At 35.6% G+C, this 21,218-nt stretch overlaps 1 protein-coding gene across 1 annotated transcript; it reads left to right on the top strand.

The window, feature by feature from the left end:
* Window positions 1-1,316: 1,316 nt before the first annotated feature.
* Window positions 1,317-9,848, top strand: LOC127801870 (cytochrome b-c1 complex subunit 6-1, mitochondrial-like). The gene is made up of 5 exons (XM_052337360.1): window positions 1,317-1,466; window positions 1,705-1,760; window positions 7,651-7,735; window positions 9,231-9,320; window positions 9,424-9,848. Coding segments are annotated over exons 2-5 (210 nt in total). The 5' UTR covers window positions 1,317-1,466; window positions 1,705-1,758; the 3' UTR covers window positions 9,457-9,848.
* The last annotated feature ends 11,370 nt before the right edge of the window (window positions 9,849-21,218 follow it).

Genomic DNA, 21,218 nt, shown 5'->3' with positions numbered 1-21,218 from the left:
GCTGAGTGCCGACCATGTCTTGGAAAAAAAAATTAAAAGTTCGTTTGCCTGGTTGTTGGGTATGGCCCACGTTATGGACAAAATATTCCGATCACGTTATCGATTACACGGGTAAGGGTGCTCCGAATTTTGATTTTAATTCGAGTCCGTTATCGTGATCCTGTCCTCGATCTTAATGTTAATGATAATTATTTGATTCCGTTATGGAATTATTAGTCCAACACTAAAGGCTAGGGGTGAATATATGGTGAAAAATGTTACAATTGAATGGGGCAAACTTTTTATAAAAAATCGAATTGAATTAATTAAATAAATATAAAAAAATTGAATTGATCAAAAAAATACTCAAAAATTTGAATAAACAAACAAAATTAAATAAACCAACAAAATCAAAAAATGGAACCTACTTTTTGTGAGTTGATGATTGGAGGAAAAAAGATTGAAAATAATAGGCAAATCGCCAATCATAAAAGATGAATGGTAAATTGTTAATGACTCACAGATTGCTAATAAGAGCAAAGAGAGAGAGTCAAACTTAAGATCAGCCGAGATGATGACGGACAATAAGAGATTGATTTTTTTTTTTTTTTATTTGGATCAATGGGAATAAAAATGATGACCAAACACAAAGGAAAAAGCAAATGGAATGATTGGTTTAGTCGATTATTCTTCTATTCTTCATTTATTATGTTCTTCTTTTATTCTTCTATACAATAGTGTGGGTAAAAAAAATATGAAGTTTGATTAGTTTGGTTATTTTAGTTTTTATCAACACAAACATCGAATAAACCAATATTGTCAAAAATTAAATCAAATTGAACTGACTATTAGCAAAAATAGAATTGAACCGAATTGAATCAAATTGAACCAAAATAACAAAAAAAATTCAAATTTAAAAACCGAACCGATCTACAAATTAAACAACCAAATCATCAATTTAAATCAATTTAATTCAATTATTTCGAGTTAATCAAATTTTCACTTACCCTTAATCCCAATTTAGGGTATAGGATTTTAATCTCATTAATTTTAATAACGAAAATGCCCTTGCACTAGATGGAGGAAAGCCATAATTAATAAATGAGGTGCGTTATGGTATATTTTAAAATAAGTTCAGATTTATATGTTTAAACCAAACAAGAGACAATTATTATCTTAATTAACATATTTCTAATCCTATCACTAATTTATCTCATTTTTAACTTATTTTATACTAGAAAGGAAATAAATATTAAATATGGGCCGGGCAAAGGGAATTCGATCCGTTTTATGTGGGCCTCGAAACCTGTTCCGATTGGCCCAATCCAAGCACAAGGGCACATCCTGCACACCCGGCGTAAGATAGCACCAACCCGAGCCGAGCGATCAGGTCGCCAAGCCAAACGACAGCCTCGAGCTCGACTCTCGATTCTCTTTTATACCTTCTCCGCCGCAGCCGCCAGATTGCCGCAGAGCCCCGACGTCAGGTAAATCTGAATGTAGTCTATATCAATCTCTGTTTTTACCGATCTATTCGCCTTCTATGTGGGGGCATTCCGTCCACACGCACACGTAGATCGATCGCCGTTCGTTTGTAGATCTGAATCTGGAACGCACGACTTCGATTGTCTTCGCTGCGGATAGGAATCGAAAAACTCGAATTCATTCGTTGTTTAGGATTTATCTCAATCATGACATGCTTATTTGTTCTGTGGTTGCTTTCAGGAACTTCGTTATAGCATCTTTGCAGCGAACAAGATTTGTCTGTCTTTAATAGCTATGTGAGTATGAAGTTTGTTTCTTTATGCATTTATTTGTATATTAGAACAAATAGCACTTATTACTTGCGTTTCTTTTTGGTGTTTACACGCCCTATGTTTGGTGGTAGAAGAATGTGGTAATTTCATTGGACATAGAAGTTGTACATGAATTGAGTAAGCACGAAAGCTTCATGACTAACTTAATAGGGATCATTGCTTTCGTAGCTTATCAGAGCACGTGGCAGCTTGTATTTCAGGCAGTGACACTTTATGAATTTGTCTTTCTTAAATTTCCCTAAAGGTAGAACTTTGCTGAAAACTGTCAGTTGAATGAAAACAGATATTGGTGAGAGGTCTGTCACGACTGTTGAGTTTGCCTAGAGTTTATGCGGTAGAAGATCAGTAAAGTGTTGAAGAATCATCAGCTGGAAGTTTAGAACAATTAGGGCTAAAATACCAAGTGTAATTACTTAGTAAATTATAGGGCCTAATTGTAATATCCCAATAGTAATAATTAGTTATATTGGGATGTCCGCCCTTTCTATAAATAAGAGGGCAGGGGAGGCAGTCAGGATTCATTATGAGAGAGCTTCTAATATTGTTTATGATCGAGTGCTGGGTTTTCATTCTTGAGAAGAGAAAGGCTGAGTTTAGTCTTGTGTATTTTTGGGAGAATGTGTGTATGTACTTGGGGATATACATGAGGGTTTAGAGACTTGATGTACTGATTGTTTTCATCATAATAAAAGGCTGCTCTGTGTGGGTGTTGATTGCTGGATGTAGGTTTGCCAAAGGCATTCTGAACCAGGATAATTACCGTCTCCGTGTTGGTTTCTGTATTTTCATTTCCATTTTTGCTTTGTCTGTTTTCTTAATTGGTTTCTAAGATTCTGTGAATGTGCAAGAATTCGAGTGGAATTCTCTTTGAGTTTGATCTTCGATTGACAGTCCTAAATAACAACAACGACCCCAGGGGCATATTAGTTAAATAGATTACATGCATTTTTTCCTTTGTTGTAATTTAGGCTGCTGTAGTATTGTACCTTCAATTTGTTACTAACTGAAAGGATATAACAGCCTATAAATAGGCTAAAGTAGGAGAGAATAAGGCATTGATGAGTGAATTGAATTCTGTTTCCTTCTCAAGCTCTCTCCCTCTCTGTTTCCTCTGAATTCTGCCTCATTTCTTCTGATTTCTCCCTTCTTTTCTACTATCTCATTCCCGATTTCTTCCATAAGTCCATTTTGAACCCTAGGCAAACCCTAGGAGCATGACAATTGGTATTAGAGCCGATCCATCCTCGGTTGTGATTTTGGAAAATTCGTAGCAGTTCAGTTCGGATTTTTGAAGGCAAATTCCAGCCATTGAATCGGACCAACATTCCTCGGTTGCTGCGATTTAGGAAGGTGAATTCTAGTAGCCAGTTTCGGATCAAAGGCGCTGAATTCAGGTTGGTTATCAAGAGGCTGTTCAGAGCTGATTGAGTCATGGAAGGATGAGAAGTTAGGTGATCTAGAGTCGAGGTTGAAGATGAAGCAGATCTAGTGAAGCCAATCAAAGAGGCAATACCTTTAGGTCGATTCTCGGCTGGAACTCTGGCAATTCTTGTATGACCTTTGAAGGCGAAGCAGTCCAGGCGAGTTCCGACTGTGATTAGAGATAAGTTTCATAGCTGCAACAAAGTGGACCAAATTATCAGCAGGTGGTCTTTGTAGATCTCGATGACTCCTACTCAGGTTCCTAAATTGAGTACTAGACGACTGTCCTTGGAAGTAGATCAGCAACGAATTGTTTGAGGTAAGTGACCTGAGGAGATGGCTGGAGGGCTTTGTGAAAGTATACAGTCATGGGAGAAAACATTAAAGGAAAAATGCGCTGAAGAACGCTATCAAATCGTTAACCTCAAGCCACAAGCTGGATGATATACTCATTCTAATGTCTAAGACACTCCAGATCTGACTACCAGTGGATATTCCTTCAAAATCCACTGCTGAACCAATTATAGCGGAAGCTGAAATCCTACCGACTACCTTTGGTTTGCAGCAAGAAGTCGATGAATTGCCCGCAATGCATCAGGAAATTCAAGAAGTAAAAGATACTCCAATGGACGAGATCTCTACTGAAGATGAAGAAGTAAAATATGCTGTGAAGATGGGAGAGGATACGACCACACCAACCTTGGAGTTCGAAGATTTTAAGTTTGTTTTTCTTGAAGGCATAGAAAATCAATCACCAGGACTGAAAGAAGTTGCTGAATTTCCTACATTGGATCAGGTAGCTCCGACTGGAAAATCAGACAATTGTGAGGAAATCTGTGCCTTAATCAAAGTGAATGACCAACGGAGTACAGTTCAATGTTGGTTAGAGATTGACGGAGGATGCTCATGTTTGGAAGAAATTGATCACATTGAAACCTTCCAACAATATATTCGTGATTTGGAGCAGAGGAGGATGCAGAGGAAAAATTGAAATGATATGAAAGGAAGATGGTGGAAGAGTTTTTTGTTGATGGGAACGAGACACTTGTTGTTTTGCCTTTTCATATTCTAGTTGGAGAGCAGCAACATCGAATTAGGTATTGGCTTGTAGAGAAGTTTGAATTCCTCTCTACTATTGGAGATGATATGGTTGAAGGTATGATAGGTCAATTGGAATTAGTTTCGATAACAATAAGGAATGAGTGGATCGCTAGACTTGGTGTTGCAACAAATTATAGTACTGCTGCTTTTGGAGAAAAAGAAAAGGAAAGGAAAAAGAAAAGGAAAGTAAGAGAAAAGAATAAGAAAATGTGAAGAAGAAACTAGATCATGAAAATGAGAATTGGATGAAGAAACAACAGCTCGGTTGTAATAAGTTTCTTGGGGACAAGAAACCTGTCAAGGAGGGGAGATTGTTACAACCCCAAGGGCATATTAGTAATAATAGATTACATGTATTTTTTCCTTTGTTGCACCTTAGGCTATTGTTGTATTATACCTTCAGGTTATTATTAACTGAAAGGCATTGATGAATGAATTGAATTTTGTTTCCCTATCAAGCTCTCTCTCCCTCTCTGTTTGTTCCCTTTGAATTCTCCTTTTTTTTTTTTTTTGATTTCTCCCTCCCTGTCTACTCTCTTTCCCGATTTCTTCCATAAGTCCATTTTTAACCCTAGGAGTGTGACAAGGTTGAAAGTTGGAACCTTTGTCATTTTTGTGCTGGTATATTTGCACCAAGAAGTTTTTTTTCTGCTTCTTTTACTTGGGTTTGTTACATAATTTTCGGTGCATGTTACAATAGAAACAACAATCATAAGCTTTAATCTTACTAGATGGGATGAGGTCCATGAATTCTAAACCTCCAATATTCTCTATCCATGGACATATTATTTTGTAAGGTCGTTATATCCTATGTCATGTTTAAGGATTTGCCAAGGAGTTTCATTGGCGTTCTTTTGACTTATTTGGTATAGAATTTCTCTGTTTCATCCAATCGTCTCGAAAGTCTCTGTTTTCTTCTAGTATGTCAAAACTATCTTAATCATGCTTCCTGCATCTGATCTTTAATAGGTGTCACTTCATCTTATTACGTATAAGCTTGTTTCTTATTTTATCTTTTCTTGTATGGTTGCACATTCACCATGACATACATTTTCATATTAAGTGTGCTCAAATATTTCGTATCTTGGGATTTAACTATCCAATGTTATGGGTCATGTGACAAATTTGCAGTGCATCACATTTATCAAAGAAGAAAAATAGCAACTGCATGTTCAAGTCCCTTTTTCAGTAATAGTAATTAGTAATAATAAATAGAAATCTTAATCCTATTACATGGGTTCAGCTATACAAATTATACCTTTCCAACCATTTTTTGGATGTTTTTACCCTCCAATTTTCAACAAAATGGTCTTGTATCTTGCCACCTTCCAAGAAAGTGACATCAAAAATTGCCATATTAGAGCACAAGATTTGGGATAGGTTCTAGAGTCATAAAGGTGTTAAAAGTCACCACAATAGAGCCACACAGATTAGACAAGCAGAATTATTTTGGAGATGATGGCTGTAAATCAAGAAAGTCGTCTGTCTTGGTGAGAGATTCAGAACACTTACTGTTTTCACACTTGAAAATGTTTGATTTTTGAGGAGTTGATTACAGCATGCCAGAATGGTTGCAAATGAAAAGAAGGAAAATAATTTGCAATTTTGGCAAAGGCAATGATTAAGTGACTTGGAAGGACATTGCAAGGAAAGCAAGCCCAAGTTGTGTTTGGAAGTCGCTCTCTCCTAATGTCTTGTAACAAAAAATTAGGTACAACAGTTTGACTAATATAATTTTTTACTAGAAAGGATGATAATTTGGAACATATTAGGGAGAATAGCAACGAGTTCTGCAAGGGAGGGAATCACATTGATGATGAAAAAGAAAATGAAAGCACAAAAATTGAAGAATAAATTGATATTTAAGGAAATCAAAGAAGAAATTTTTAGTGACAAAGTTGTAAAATGATTTTGAAGTTATTGGCAAACAAAATTTTAGCAGACGAAAAGTTGGATGTGATGGGAAGGATGTGGGAATTGAGAAAATTGAAGAAGGAGAAGGTGAAAGGAGGCTTGTAACCAAATGGATGGATTTAAGATTAGCATCCACTTAAATTGTTTTACTTTATATTTTCAATCTCTATTAGCAATTAGCATTTGTGAAATTAAAAAGATATCGGGTTTGGAAAAAGAAATGGATATGTTCAATATGATCAAAATTGGCAGAGGTGGGCTTTAGGAAGGTGTTTTCTTGATAGATTTGTTCCATTATAGGGGAAACTTAAAATGATGAGATCTACATTGGTTGTTTGCAAATTGTTTTGGATAATCATACTTTTGATGTATGTTGGATGGATGAATATGCGAAAGAACATGAACAGAAACCACAAGTTCGTATACAGAATGAATCTCTCTAGACATATGTGCATATTATGAGAGCATGGGGAAATTGATTTATATTGATTACCATATTATAAATGAATGTGGTAATTCATGCATGAAAGTTCGGAATGTGTGAGTTGTCCTAGTACATGTAAAAAATTGGTGCATGTCACTGGGAGCCTAAAAATTTCCTTGTAGGCTTTAGCCATTTGATGTGGTGAAAAGTGATATGTGGTGAAATGGAAGAAAAGTAAAATCAATATAGTCATTTCCTTGTCCTTTATTCCTCTTCCTAATGCTTCTGGAGTTCGTTTGCCTTCTAATTTCCAACAATTTGGTATCAAAACTTGTCACTTACAAATGTAATGGTTCTCAATTTTATCCTACACTTTTCTGTTCATTTTGTGGTATGCTATTGTTGTGTGGAACTTCTACATTTATATGTGTTTTAGTCCCTTAAGTGACATCTTAGCAGGTTAGGCTGCATTTCCTAGTAAAACATACTGGACAATTCTCGTCAATTAAGAAAATCTGATTCTTTCTTTCTTTCTTTATCTGTTTTTACTTTTTTTTTTTGGCTGCGAGTGTCAATATTTCCAAATTTCATTACTTGTACGTAGCTAAGCACTAGGAAACTATCCTTCCTATTTATTAAGCATATAAGACAAAAGTGGGTGAATAGGCTTTGTTTATTATGCTGTATATTCCTGCATACAAAGGTTGCATTCTTTTAGCTTTTTGTATACAGAAAGAATGAAATATAGGCTAAGGCTTAGTTGCGTTGCTCAAAACTTAAAATTGTGGCTGATTCATATGCTTATATAGTTATATTCTATAATAACTGATTCATTTGACTTTTGTCCTTACATGGAAATCGGGTTCTTTATTTTATAACTATCTACAGATAACCTACAGTTTTTCCTTTACTTGTTTTCCTTCCTACTTAATACAATTAATTGATCAGATCAAGTGGGGTTAATTTTTTATATTTTTTGTCTCTTCATATTAGGGCGGACGAGGAGCCTGTTGATCAGAAAAAGTATCTGGAAGAGTCTTGCAAGCCCAAGTGTGTGAGACCTTTACTAGAATATCAGGTGCTTTCCATACCATGTATATCAAAACTGTGCGTTTTTAAAGATCACAGTATTTCCAGTATGGTACCTTTCAAATTCCTTATTGTATTGATCTTCTCTTGCATTGAGCTTGTCTGAATGAATCAGAAGTCATAAGAATACTCTAACTGCATAGACCTGGCCAATGGTTATATAATTGGCTTACAGTTGCAGGTTTTTGATGTACGTGTTACAATTAAAATAGGCAGTAATTATCTTATCTAACCTAATTAGGAAATTATGTTTATTCAATGTGCATAACAGGGAAGTTATTAACCAGAACCCTAGAATGTTCAAATACTTCATGCAAGTCTCAACAATTATAATCATGCAGTTTGTGAATTACCAACAAAAAGAGAAGGAAAGAAAAAGAAAAGAGTACATGTAAATGACGGTAGAAAGAGCAAGCTTTGGTAGCAACAATAAGGTTTTGGGTTCAAGTTATGGAAACAACCTCTTGCGAATTAAGGGTAAGGTTATGTATAAGAGCAACCCTCCCCTAGCCCTCTCAAAGCACAGAGAGTCTTGTGCAGTAAGGACAGTCTTTATGTAAGTGACAATGGAGTTCATGTTAATATCTTCATGGAACCTACTCCTATACTCAGATTTATATCATGTAAAAACTCTTATATATCTCACAAAAATTTAGTACTGCATGGCTTCTGCGGAGTTCCTTGTTCTGCTAATAAGCTAAACTTTATTGAAGAGTTCCTGGGCACAGGAGCTTCACCAATTGGTTTAATTTTGCTTTGTTTCTCATACAGTATGTTGGTTGTGTTGCCTGTGTATTGTTGATGCAATTACTAGGTGATGTGAAGGCATTAAGAGAATCTTATGTAGTCATGAATCTCGTAGAAATTTATAACTACTGGCATCACCAAGACATTCTGAAGGCTATGCGGTCATGATGTCTTAGCAATCACACTATCACCTATTAGCCAATATTGCCAAGCCATGTGGATGTCCATCCAATCCGTGCATCCAGGGTGTGTCTCACCAGTGGCGACCACATGTCCAAAGGATAGAAAAATCAGTTAGCCGCTGACTTTAACACATGGTAGGCTTCAAGTTGTGGATGAACTGTTCTCTATGTTATAGGCCCCTTAAGGAGATATTTCATTCTGTGGAAGGGAAAATAATCCTAAGGCCCAGAGGTAGATGGCCTACAGGCCTGATTAATGGGAAACAGGCATACTAAATGGAGTTTCTCATAGGTGAGGCCTACGTAGGAATAAAATGGAGTAATTGTCTATATAAGATACTTTCTTTCTTCACATTTGAAATGAAGTGAGAACTTGTGGATGCAACCGAGAAGATAAATGAAAAGGAAATTTGGGGAAGAGTACTCGTTGGCCTTGCTGTTTCTGTAAATCATATCTGCAAGATAGGCTTTACCTGTGCATTTGTATTCTTTATACACCAGGCAAAGTAGGTCGACACAGCTATTCCTGATGTTAAATTACTTCATTTTCTCCAGGCGTGCATTAAAAGGATCCAAGGTGATGAAACTGGAAACAAGCACTGCACCGGGCAATACTTCGATTATTGGTCTTGTGTTGACAAATGCGTAAGCCTTATTCTTATTCTGTTTGGATCGATTTTTGATATACTCGTTTTAAGTTGGAGTTCTTGTGTTTGATATTGTGCTGAAGCCGATATATGCGATGCAGGTTGCACTCAAGCTGTTTTCAAAACTGAAATGATAGCAGAGAGCTTTACGGCACGTTGACATGATTTTGCCGTTTAGTTCTTCAGCAAGATATCTCATTGATGGTGTCTTCATTGCAAATTACGGATGTTTGCATATGATACTTGTCGTTGGCCACATATGGACTTGTTTTGAATGGAGACCTGAGTGAGTCAAGTCAATAATAGAGCATTTGCAGACAGATTAAATTATATTTGTTTGGGTTTGATGTGTTCTCTGGTGAGAATGTTATCTTGACTTAAGACGTAAAAAATGCTTTAGACTTGAGAGATCTATTTAGCAGGCTGATTATGAATAAAACTGAAAAACCTAATATGGTAGTTGGCACTGACATTGTTTCTCATCATGTAATGCGATGCTAAAGTATACTCTGTTCTCTTTGTTTCTTTTTCTTTTTCTTTTTTGAGCCGAACAAATATCCTCTGTTTTCACCCAAGCAATCGAATCAACAAAACATGTTTGTTAAATTGTGAGTAGTGTAGTTAGAGATGTTACATGATAGCCAGCACAGTCCGATATTGTCACTAGAGGGTTACGTTGATCTAACCCACGCATGTAGGAGTGCATTTTTGTGCACTTTCATTTAAGGGGGGTGACCTAAACCCCCCCTTAGCCTTTATTTTTTAGGTTTTGGTGGGGGTGGGGGAACGCACTTTGTTTTTTTTTTTTTCTCTTTCTTTCTCTTTCTCTTGCTCTAGCTGTTGCCTTTTTGTTGCATCCTCACCAACTATCATTACATCCTCTCTCTTCGCTGTGGTCAACGAGGATACAACGACGATAGATAAGCTTAACGACCCATTAGTGGGTCTAGACATTTATTTATATTTTATTTTTGAGCATTAGAAATTGTCCCTATTAAATTAAATGTTAGGGTAATCTATGTACATAAATTATAAATGTTATTATCATATTTGGTGAAAATAGATGAAATAAAGAAAATGAAGAAAAGAAATGAAAATGGTTGAAAAGTTCAACTTAGTGGGTTAAATTGGATTGGGCTACTAAAATTGGGTTAAGCTTAAATGCAAATTGTGTGATATTTTATTTAAGTTAAATGAAATGGGTTGGAACTAAGTTGAAGAGTTAGCCCATTGGGCTTAATGAATATATTGGGTCATTGATTTGGGCTTGAGTACATATGTATAAAAGGTGGCATTATAATTAAATGAAAATGAGAAATGTGACAAATGACCAACAAGGGTTTAATGCTCATGTTGTGTTAAAAAAAAAATGAGGGCAAATGGGGAATTTTATAATTTGAGAGAATAAAGAAAAAAATAAAGAAAAAACAAATGATGCAAAATGACCAAAATGGGCATGAAATATTATGTGCATGTGTGCATAAAATAGGGGCAAAAGGGTAAAAGCAAGGGGGTGGTTGGTAGCCTACTCATTCCCTCTCACTTCTTTATGCTTTCTTGCTTTCTTCTTCATTCTTTCATTCCCAAACTCTCTCTTTCTCGTTGCTCTTTTTTCTTCTTCTTCTTTGTTCCTTTTTCATTTGCATATTTTCTTCCTCCATTCTTCTTCTTGCTTGGAGCTTTAAAGAGTAAGGATTTCAGCTTCAACAGAAGGCCTTTCTTCTTCTTCTTCTTATTTTCTTCGATTTTCATCAATAAGCCAAGTTCTTCTTGCACTTTTTCTTTGTATATTGTGCAAGTTTTCCCTTCTTTCGATTGGAATGTCAAAATATGTCTTTGTTCTTCATTTCTTTGTTGTTAAAACCATTTTTGTATTGGTTTTGTAATTATCTTCATTTTTTCCTTAAATCTTGTGGCTTGTCTAAATTTCTTGTTGGGTCTTGTTGTTGGTCTCGTTGGGCTTGTTCATCCCATATTTTTTTTTAAGGAATGACAACTTGGGGGTTAGGAAATCATCCATGGGAGTTTTTGTGTGTTGTTGTTCGTATTTCTCATTTTTAGGTTCTTCAAAGTCGACTTCGTAAGGGTAGGAGTCGACTGTTTTGTGTAAAAGTCGATTCTATAGGTCAAGCTCTTAGCCAGGTCGACTAAGTTGATGTAGAAGTTGATTTTTCCTTTCAAAAGTTGACTTTCCAATTCTAAGAGTTAACTTTCCAAAAGTCGACTTTTTGATTTTAAAAGTCGACTTTCCATTTTAGATTGCGCATTTTGTATTTTTTATACCATAACTTTTTGTCCCAATATAAGAATTAAGTTATTTTATTTATTTTTTTTGCGACCCTAACTTGATAAGCTTCAATCTGGTATAGGATTTGAGCCATTTGGTTATCTATTGAGCCTGTGGGCTTTCTTTCAAAATGTATGCTTGATTCATAGCTTTCTTCTTCCTTAAAATTCATTCAATCTTAAATTCTGGAAACAAATGCTTTCATTTTGATCTGGTTATCAATATTATCAAATAATTTTACTTAATTAATGCGGTGGAACCTATTTAAAGGTTGAATTGAGTGAAATAGCCAAAAACCTTAATGGGTAGAAATTAAGGGTGTGTAAATGTTACTCGTTATAATTGTGCTTGTGGTTGCATTGCATTGCATTGTGTTTCTATATTGTTTTGCATTATGATGTTGGGTCATGAGTTGCATATATTGGGGGTCATGCTTTATGTGTTGGGAGTGTGAGCATTGGCATAACACAGTTGGTCTGTGAGTGTTGTGTGTGAATTCCTACATGGGCATAACATAGCCTGATGTTTGGTTTATGGGGGCCTTGCTATCATGTTAATGTTGTAAGAGCCATTACATTCCTTGTATGCTGCATTGCATGGTGGTAATGGTGGTGAAAATTGGTTTGTGATTGTGATACGTAAGTCTGTGGGCGAAGGCCCACAATAGCTAGATCCTGTAATGCGTGAGTCAGTGAGTGAAGGCCCACAACAGTTGGATCTTGTGATGCGTAAGTCTAGGGATTTGAGTCCCACAACAGCTTGTGCTCGTGATGAGTTTGTGAGTACTTTGGCACATGATGATGGTGGTGATGGATATGATATCTATGGAGGTAGCATGAGAGCCTTGGGCTCATGTGATTGTCTTGGTAGTCAGCTCTTGGTTACAACAGGTTTGTATACCGGTTCTTGAGTGCCAGTGTCTGCATTTTATGTGGGCCCCAAGAATCCTATGTATGCATTTATACATTTATGTTATGCCTGGATATTGTGTTATATAACCACACGGCATGGAATTGTGTGTCGTTTATGTATATGAGATTAGTGTGTGTGTGTTTTTATATACGGCATAATATGCATGATATTCAAAGAAAGTTCGATCATATCCATTTTTTCGTTGTTTCTATACACTTGCTGAACCTTATGACTCATCTTGAAAAATGTGTTTTAATAAAATGTATGAAATTATATTTTCTTTGAGGATATTGTTGTCAAGTGCAGAAGGCACGAACCCAATTGTTGTCTAGATGTCGGGAAGTGATTTTTCTTGCCTCTGAGTTATTCATGCCTACATATATCAATCTGTTGATGTTTCTATTTGCTATATGCTTCCTAAGTCTTGTGGCTCACCCTTACTTCTTTTGTCATTTTAGGAAAGAGAAAGATAGTTATTTGGGACGAGTTCCGATTAAATGTGTATAGAGATGTCTCAGCCTCAAGATTCATGGATGTAATTTTGAGGGCATGAATAGAGGGCTTCAGTATGTATCTAAAGTTAGTGCCCTTTTATTTTGAAAATGTATGGATGGTAAGTCGAGATGATGATGTAATGAATATTGTAATATTTATTTTGGCTCTTATTGATAGTGAGCAAATATGAAAATGAAAAGAAATTTTGGCGATTTTGAGTGATTTTTGTGTTTGTATTTAGTTTGAATGGTCATTCTCTCCGACTTTCTATGATAGTGGGAAAATTCGAGAGTGGGTCTTGACACAAACGAGAGGCGACGAGGCAAGGCAACCACAGTGAGAGGGTTGCTAGAGAAGAAGAGTGAAGGAGAAAGGAAAGGAGATAAGAGAAATAGGGGCTCTACAAAATTGAAGTAGAGATTACGTGCATCATCCTTAAAGTAGGTGCACAAAATCTCACTTGGCATGTAGGGTCATGTTAGGGTAAGGGAATGTGCCTCGCGACTCATCACGGCACGACTTGACATGTCACTTTAGCACAATTCAACACAACCCATTAGCTTGGCTTGGCACACCCGTGGGCTAGCTTTTGTGAAATGGTCAAATCTATATTTGTGCTTGTGCTTCTACATTTTTTCTATCACTATTTGAATTTTTCTTTATTTTAATTACCCAATTTTTCTTTACATTTTTGAGTCAATTTAATCTCTATATTTTACATTTTATTCATGCAGTAACTTTAATTTTTCGTTGTTATATTTGATTATATTCATGTATTTGTATTCTTTTATTTAATTTAACTATTGTATTTTAACATGTAAAAAAAAGAGTTAAAATAACTTATGTCACTTTATCTTTTTTTACATATTAAAGTATGTTAGTTAAATTAATTAAAAAATACAAGTACATAGATATAATTGAAATAACAAAAGTTTGAATTATTACACGAAAAATATCAAAATACAAAATTTAAATTGACTCAAAAATGTAAGTCAAATGGTATAATTGAAATAGAAAAAAATTTAAATAATTTTACAAAAGAAAATATAAAAGTATATGAAAAAAAAAATGAATTTGACCTTTGTGGGATAACTCAACATGGCTTATTTGATCCGTTGAAATTTTGTTTTAAAAAATATAAAAATATAAAAATTAATTATTTTTATAATAATTTAAGTTTTAAAGTTAATATTTTATTTACTCATTATTCATCAAAGCAATAAATATTAGTTTTATTAGCAGTACTATTTTTAATTAAAATAAATTTAAACTATACTTTTGAAACTAGGGTTCTAATTTAAAAGTTCAAAAATATCTTTAGGTGAGCTTAAGTCATATGAGTTTAAATTTTAGTTCTATTAATATTTGAATGATTTTACATTATAAAATTTGTAAGTTTAATTAGGTGAAATTCAAGCAAGAGAAAATTTGGATGGTTTTACATTATAAAATTTGCAAACTTAACTAGGTGAAATTCAAGCAAGAGATAAAATACATGCAAGATATTTTTTTAAAAATATTTTTCTTTTAAATTTACATGGGTAAGCCTGTTTTGCTCATTAGGATCAAGTCTAGCATGGGTCAGACCCGATCCAGTCCAACTTAACTCTTTTATTAAGGGTTTAGGAGTTGTGTTAGATATATATATATATATATATATAGACTTGGCCGGCATAATCCATTTCAAAAATGGGTTCAAACTCAACTGGGCCCAGCCAAGAAAAGCCCAACCTAGAGTGGGCCAACTGGCCCATTTAACACCTCCAAGTTTTTGCATTTTCGTATGTTTGGTAGGCTTTCTTTATTGTAGAAAATATGGGAGGAATTTTTTTTTTTTTAAGTAAAAGAGATATAAATAAATAGAACGAAAATATTTGTACAAGGACACAAATTAGAAGTGAAAACAAACACATAAGATCCATACACAACTGGATCAAACAAATATAGAAGGAAAACAATGGAGGAACAACAATTAAAAAGTAAAGAACAACTTTAGGAGAAGACATCTCCTAGGTGAGGGCCACTCCAACGCATGACATCTTGATCAACAAGGAGACCAAGAGCAAACAACAAACCTGAAAGTAGTTCCAGAAGAACCACCAAGTGACAATGAGCACAGATATATAGAAACCCTAGGACCAGAAGGATGAACATGTAAGTGTCACCAAGATGACCTAGGACACATGCAGTAACACACATTCAAGGCCATAGTTGTCAATACAAGGACCTAAGCTAGGAGTGCTGATCGGTAGGGAGCTGCTAGAAATGTCGTAGCGCACAGCTTTGAAGAGTATGGGGAAAAGGGATAGTGACCAACCGAGCCCACACAACACACGGAATCTGATGGGCGAGTTGGTCCGCAGACCGCTCAGAATCACGCCAACACCGGTTGTTGTGCTCACACCACAAAAAAAAAAAAAAAAAAAAAAAACCATCGCCTGCAAGACTAAATGATTAGCAACATGCCAAGGTTTTTTAACTTTCCATTGAGCTGCTGCCCATAGGACCCTCGTCTCCCATCGATGCCAAGGCCATGCAAACCTCTTTGAATGCTGGAAAAATGACACCACCTGCTTAGAATATGAACAATCAAATAATAGATGGTTGTGGCTCTCGAAATCTGCCCTGTAAAGAAAACATCTATTGGGAAATGAAAGAAACAAGTTAACATGGTCAAGAGTATATAATCGTTCCCTAACTGCTAACCATAGAATAAATGAATGCGCAGGGACTCCATACCCAAACCACACAAGTCGATACTAAGGGACACAGTCTCGCTGCTCTAACAACCCTTGTAAGACAGACTTAATAGAGAAGGCACCATCTTGAGCCGGGGTCCAGACCCGCACATCATGTCGACCAACCCTAGGGGGGCCTAGCATCCGATGCTGGATAAGCTCCAGGGATGGAGGTGTCCAGTCCGACGGCCACGCCTACCTACCATCGATAATGATGTTGAAGACACGGGCTGTAATCAGGATACCAAGCTGCCAGGGGAATTGATAGGAGAAATGATCAACAAGGATCCCAAGGGGGTGCCACTTATCATACCATAAAAAAACACGACTGCCGTCCCCCACCTCCCACCCAAACTTATCTCTGACATCACGTCGAACAAATAAGAGTTTCCTCTAGTACCAAGGGCACGAATGCGACAGTGAGAGCATCCACAAGCACTTGTTCTTAATCCGAAATGTGTGGATCCATTTTTCCCACAAGGACTCGCCCTCGCCCGATAAGAGCCTGCAGATTAACTTTGTTAGCATTGCCTGATTCCACAAATAAATGGGCTTTAATCTAAGACCTTCCTGCTCCTTGGAACAACACACATCACGCCATGCGACCTTAGCTTTGTGGGAATCCTCTACTGACCCACTCCAAAGGAAATTCCTGATGATGCACTCTATCTCCTAATCACCCGCTTGGGCAACAAAAAAACATATGCCCAGTACAAGTATATCGTAGCAAGGACCGAATGAGCCAGCTGAAGCCTACCCCTAAAAGACAACAACTGACTGCGTTATGAGCACACCCGACTCCTAACTCTATCCAAGATAGGCTTACAATCCCTATAGGCTAGCTTCGTCGATAAAAGGGGGACACCCATATATCTCATGGGGAACTGACCTTTGCGGAATACTGAAACAAAGAAAAAACTCTCTCTTAGGGCCTCATCCCAACAGGACACAAAGCAATGACTCTTTGATGGGTTAGCATGCAGGCCAGACATCAAAGCAAATTTTCCCAAGCAATCCTTGAGAATTCTAATAGAGGCAACGTCTCCATGAGAGAATAATAAGAAGTCATCAGTAAATGTGAGCATCACCAACCTAGATTGCTCACACTGCCCATGAAACTTGAAATTGGGAGACTGGACGTGCCGACTGACGATACCTTGCAACACTTGCATGACCAACACAAACAGATAGGGTGATAGCAGGTCTCCCTGCTTCAGGCCCTTCCCTCCCCGAAAAAACCCATGCAATTGGCTGTTAATCTTAATTGAGAAGCGATAGGTGGTGACACACTCATGAATCCAGCTACAGAACCTAGGCGGGAAATTCATCAACTAAAGGATATCTAATAGGAAGTCCCATTCAACTAAGTCATAAGCCGATGCGAGGTCAACTTTCATAGCACACTTTGCCTGCCCTTTATGAAGATGATACTGATGGGCCAGTAAGACGTTATCTCCTATTGATCGGCCTGGCACAAAAGCTACTTGGGACTCATCAACCAAGTCAAGAAGCAGTGTTTTCAGCCTATTAGCTAGAATATTTGAAATGATTTTATAGACAACGTTACAACACGAGATCAGCCTAAACTGAGTTGGGAACTCCGGACGAGGAACCTTAAGGACAAGACTAATAACGGTGGCGTTGATCTCTTCTAATAAACGCCCTATGCCAAAGAAATTCCTAACAACCTCCACCACATCAGCTCCCACCACATCCCAGGCTTTCCTAAAAAACTTGACTGTGAAACCATTAGGCCCCAAAGCTTTATCGTCTCCCATACTAAACAAGACCAGCCTAATCTCTTTTGAAGTCACAGGAAGCCTTGAGGCCCTCCCACATGGGAGGAATGTTGTCTGCAATGTCTAGCACTTTTCAGTTTTCGGTGCATTTAAAGTTATATTATTTTGTTTAATTACAATTGAATATTAAATTATTATTAATTTTACTTGAATATATATACATATAAATTTATATTAAATAAGAACAAAATTAATTTGCTAGACCAAATCAGACTATGTTAATTCATCCACTAGATAATTGATTCAAGAATCCTAATATGTTGCTCGACGCTGACGTGGCAACAAATCTGGGGTGTTGCCATGTTAGCAGCAACAAATTAGTTTTCATTGATTCGGTTTTTGATCTTTAAACTAAACTTTTTAGTTTGATCGAATCTAATGTAGACCAATTACAGAGCCTAACAAATCCCCATTCCTTCATACCAAGCATGTTATTTAGATATTGTTTTGACATTTTTATCGACATTCTATATTAATATCTTATATATTTGTATTAATATGACATATAATATAAGATATTAATACAGAATGTTGTCACAAATATCAAATTTAAGTGTTCAAATAATATTTTCATAAAAAAATATATGCCTTCCTTGTTTGTTGGGGTTTAATTATTATGAATCGAATTTATAGAAAAAAAAATATTTTGGATCAAATAGAGGCTATACAAGGTTTTGTGAACTTAATTATTACTTGTAATTTTTCAATTATTACATATATTTGGGGACCTAATTTATAAAAGAGATATAATAATTGTGAGTTTTTATTGACAATTTAAAATTAAAAAAAATTATAATTACTGATGCAGATATTTTGAAATTATGCTTATTTATAAATATATCTTAAAGATTTTCTTTGAAGAGAGTCTATCATTGCGTGCTACACGTTTTACCCATTAGAACACAATATATGTCTTGCACTAATTGGCAAAGGCATCCATACCAAAAATATTTCTCTTGAAGTCTAAAGGTTTTTGTCGAAAATTTTGTCGAGAATTTTACTTAATCATTAAAGGCTCGGCCTATATAAAAAATAAAATTTTGATAAATAAGCGCACTTAACACTCAAAGACTCAATATTACTTCTTCAACATAATTTTTAAGAAAGTTCATGAATTAATGATTTGGTCTAATCTAATTTAGTCTAGTCTTGTCATCTACTTCATTGGTGGGTTGGGCTAGAGGGTGACATTACAAATGTCAATACTTACATTAAATATTAACTTAAACTATGAGTATGCTTATATAATTTAATCATTTTTTTGATAAATATCTCAAAATTGATAGCACAATTGTTATCCTTAAACGCTTTGAGGCTTGGAATATAAAGTTACCTCTTGAAGAGAGTGTCAAAAAGGAAGCTTATCCTCACAAGAGACTGTGGGACTCTAAAATAGACTCTAAAATAGTTGATGATAAGGCTGCTGCCGTTGAGGCACGGTTTGGAAAAACTGTGTTATTTTCACTGGGTTTTGGCTGGCGGGTTATGAGCGGTTGGCTCTTTGTTATGAACTTTCTTTATTTATCTGTAAACTATATGATGAGTGAAGACATGCTTTGGTGTGGTGGCCAATCTTTTTTATTTTTTTTATTTAATGGCTTTGCTTAAAAGAGGCTTTTATGGGTTGGGCGGTGTTCGTAACACAGATAAAATTGTGATATTGTGTCGGCATGACATGACACAATATTTCACCGTTATATTAAATTTTTAAATTTGTGATCCGTTCGGGAGATTGATTGATTCTAGTTTTATATAAAATTATATAATTATGGAGATTGATTGATTCTAGTTTTATATAAAATTATATAATTATTTATGTTTATTCAAGTGGTCAGACAGCGAATTTTTATTGGCTGGGTATAGATAAAACTATGAGTTTTAGAAAAAGTAAGATAATTTATGACGAAAACCATCTATGTACTAGATCTCTAGAGTCTCACTTTACAAAAAAGAAATATTTTATAAATATTTTTATCAAGAGACCAAAACTCATTAAGTTTAAAATTTTGCTCAAAATATGAGTTACTGTTAAATGTAGTCCAGTGAATTTTCATCTAAAATTTTTATTTCTTATATGTGCATAATATGGACGACCTCTCTAATTAGTATTATTATTACCATTATTATTATTATTACAAGGTGTAATAGAATGGATAATTTAAAATGAAACACTTTTCAAAGCGCGAAAAAAAATTCCTTGTTATTAAATTGGAAATATTATTTGGATGCTTATATTTTGACACTTTTGTTTGATATTTTATATAAATGTTGTTGTGTCTAAAAAAATAGATCTAAGTCTAAAACTGACTTAAGAGGAAGAAGCCCAAAAAATGAGGTCTTGGAGACCTTTTTAACATAGTAGTTGTTCGCGTATTCTTTCTTACAAGTGAACGAAATCGTAACAAGTAATATAATGATGAATAGAGTATCGTTCCCATGAGAATTAGCTTTCAATCCTTACTTTAACCACTATTAACTTTAATAAGCCACACACAATTAAAAGAATAGTTAATGGAAGTTCTATATTAACTAAAACCAACTCACTAAATGGAAAACACAAAATAATTCTTTAAGTTTTAAATGTAGAAATCTAATGCACTAGGGTTTATGAATTCACCGTATTTCTTTAATTGGTTTACTCTTTCAGTGATCGGGTTTTATAATTCTTGCTTGGAGCTGAAAATCAATGATCCTAAGTTAATCAAAAGCCTCTCTCGATGGTCGATTGAATCTATGCTTACATATGAGATTAATTGTCTCTAATTAATCTGTAAATATACAAACATGCATTTATCCACAATAATCATCAAAATAGGATTTCACAAGGCATAACGGTATCTCTACCTATTATTAAACCTTACATCGTTTATTACCAAGTGCTAATCTATATTGAATCTCTCGAAAGCAATATAAATCACAAACACGTTCTAATGGCGGCCAAGCATCAAAACGGAATTAGAGCATAACAAACGATCAACCTAAAAGACAAGAATATAATAAAAGCCAAATACTTTTAATTAAACCATCATTGAACTAGGTTTCATTAATCACCCTAGCAACAAAGTACTTAGCCTAACATATTTTCAACCAATGAAAGAATAATAAAAACAAAGTTCATGATATTGGAGAGAAGAAAGAACGGAAAAATACAACCAAACCGAAGATCTTCAAGAAAATCTTCCTCTCCTTCCTTGACTTGCCGTCTTATCCTCCTCCAAAAGCTCCTCAATCTATCAAGAATCCTTCCTTATATAGTGCTTTTTAGGTCTTCAAAGTCGTGCCCCTTGAGAGAGCCCATCTCCACTTGATTTGAAAGGAAACGGGTTTAAAACGGCCTTTTTACGAAGCTTAGAGCCTTACCGCGGCCTTACCATGGAATGCATTCTGCGATATAAGGTTGTGAGCCACATAATGAAAATCTTGTCACGGGCTTATCACAGAATGCTTTTCGCGGTAAGGTCGTGAGCAACATAATACTTCTTCAATCACGGCTTTATCACGGAATGCTTTCCGCAATAAGGCCGTGAGCCACAGAAAACAATTCTTACCACGACCCTACCACGCAATGCTTTGCGTGATAGCACCGTGAGCCGTTTCTCTTTGATTTCTAACACTTCACCAATGATATCATTCTTCCGGCTCTTTGCGACATCATCAACCTCGAT

Source organism: Diospyros lotus, chromosome 5 (genome assembly GCF_014633365.1).
Source record: "Diospyros lotus cultivar Yz01 chromosome 5, ASM1463336v1, whole genome shotgun sequence".
Lineage (NCBI taxonomy): Eukaryota > Viridiplantae > Streptophyta > Magnoliopsida > Ericales > Ebenaceae > Diospyros > Diospyros lotus.
The sequence above is the reverse complement of the archived record's forward strand: the minus strand, read 5'-3'. Positions and strand labels throughout refer to the sequence as shown.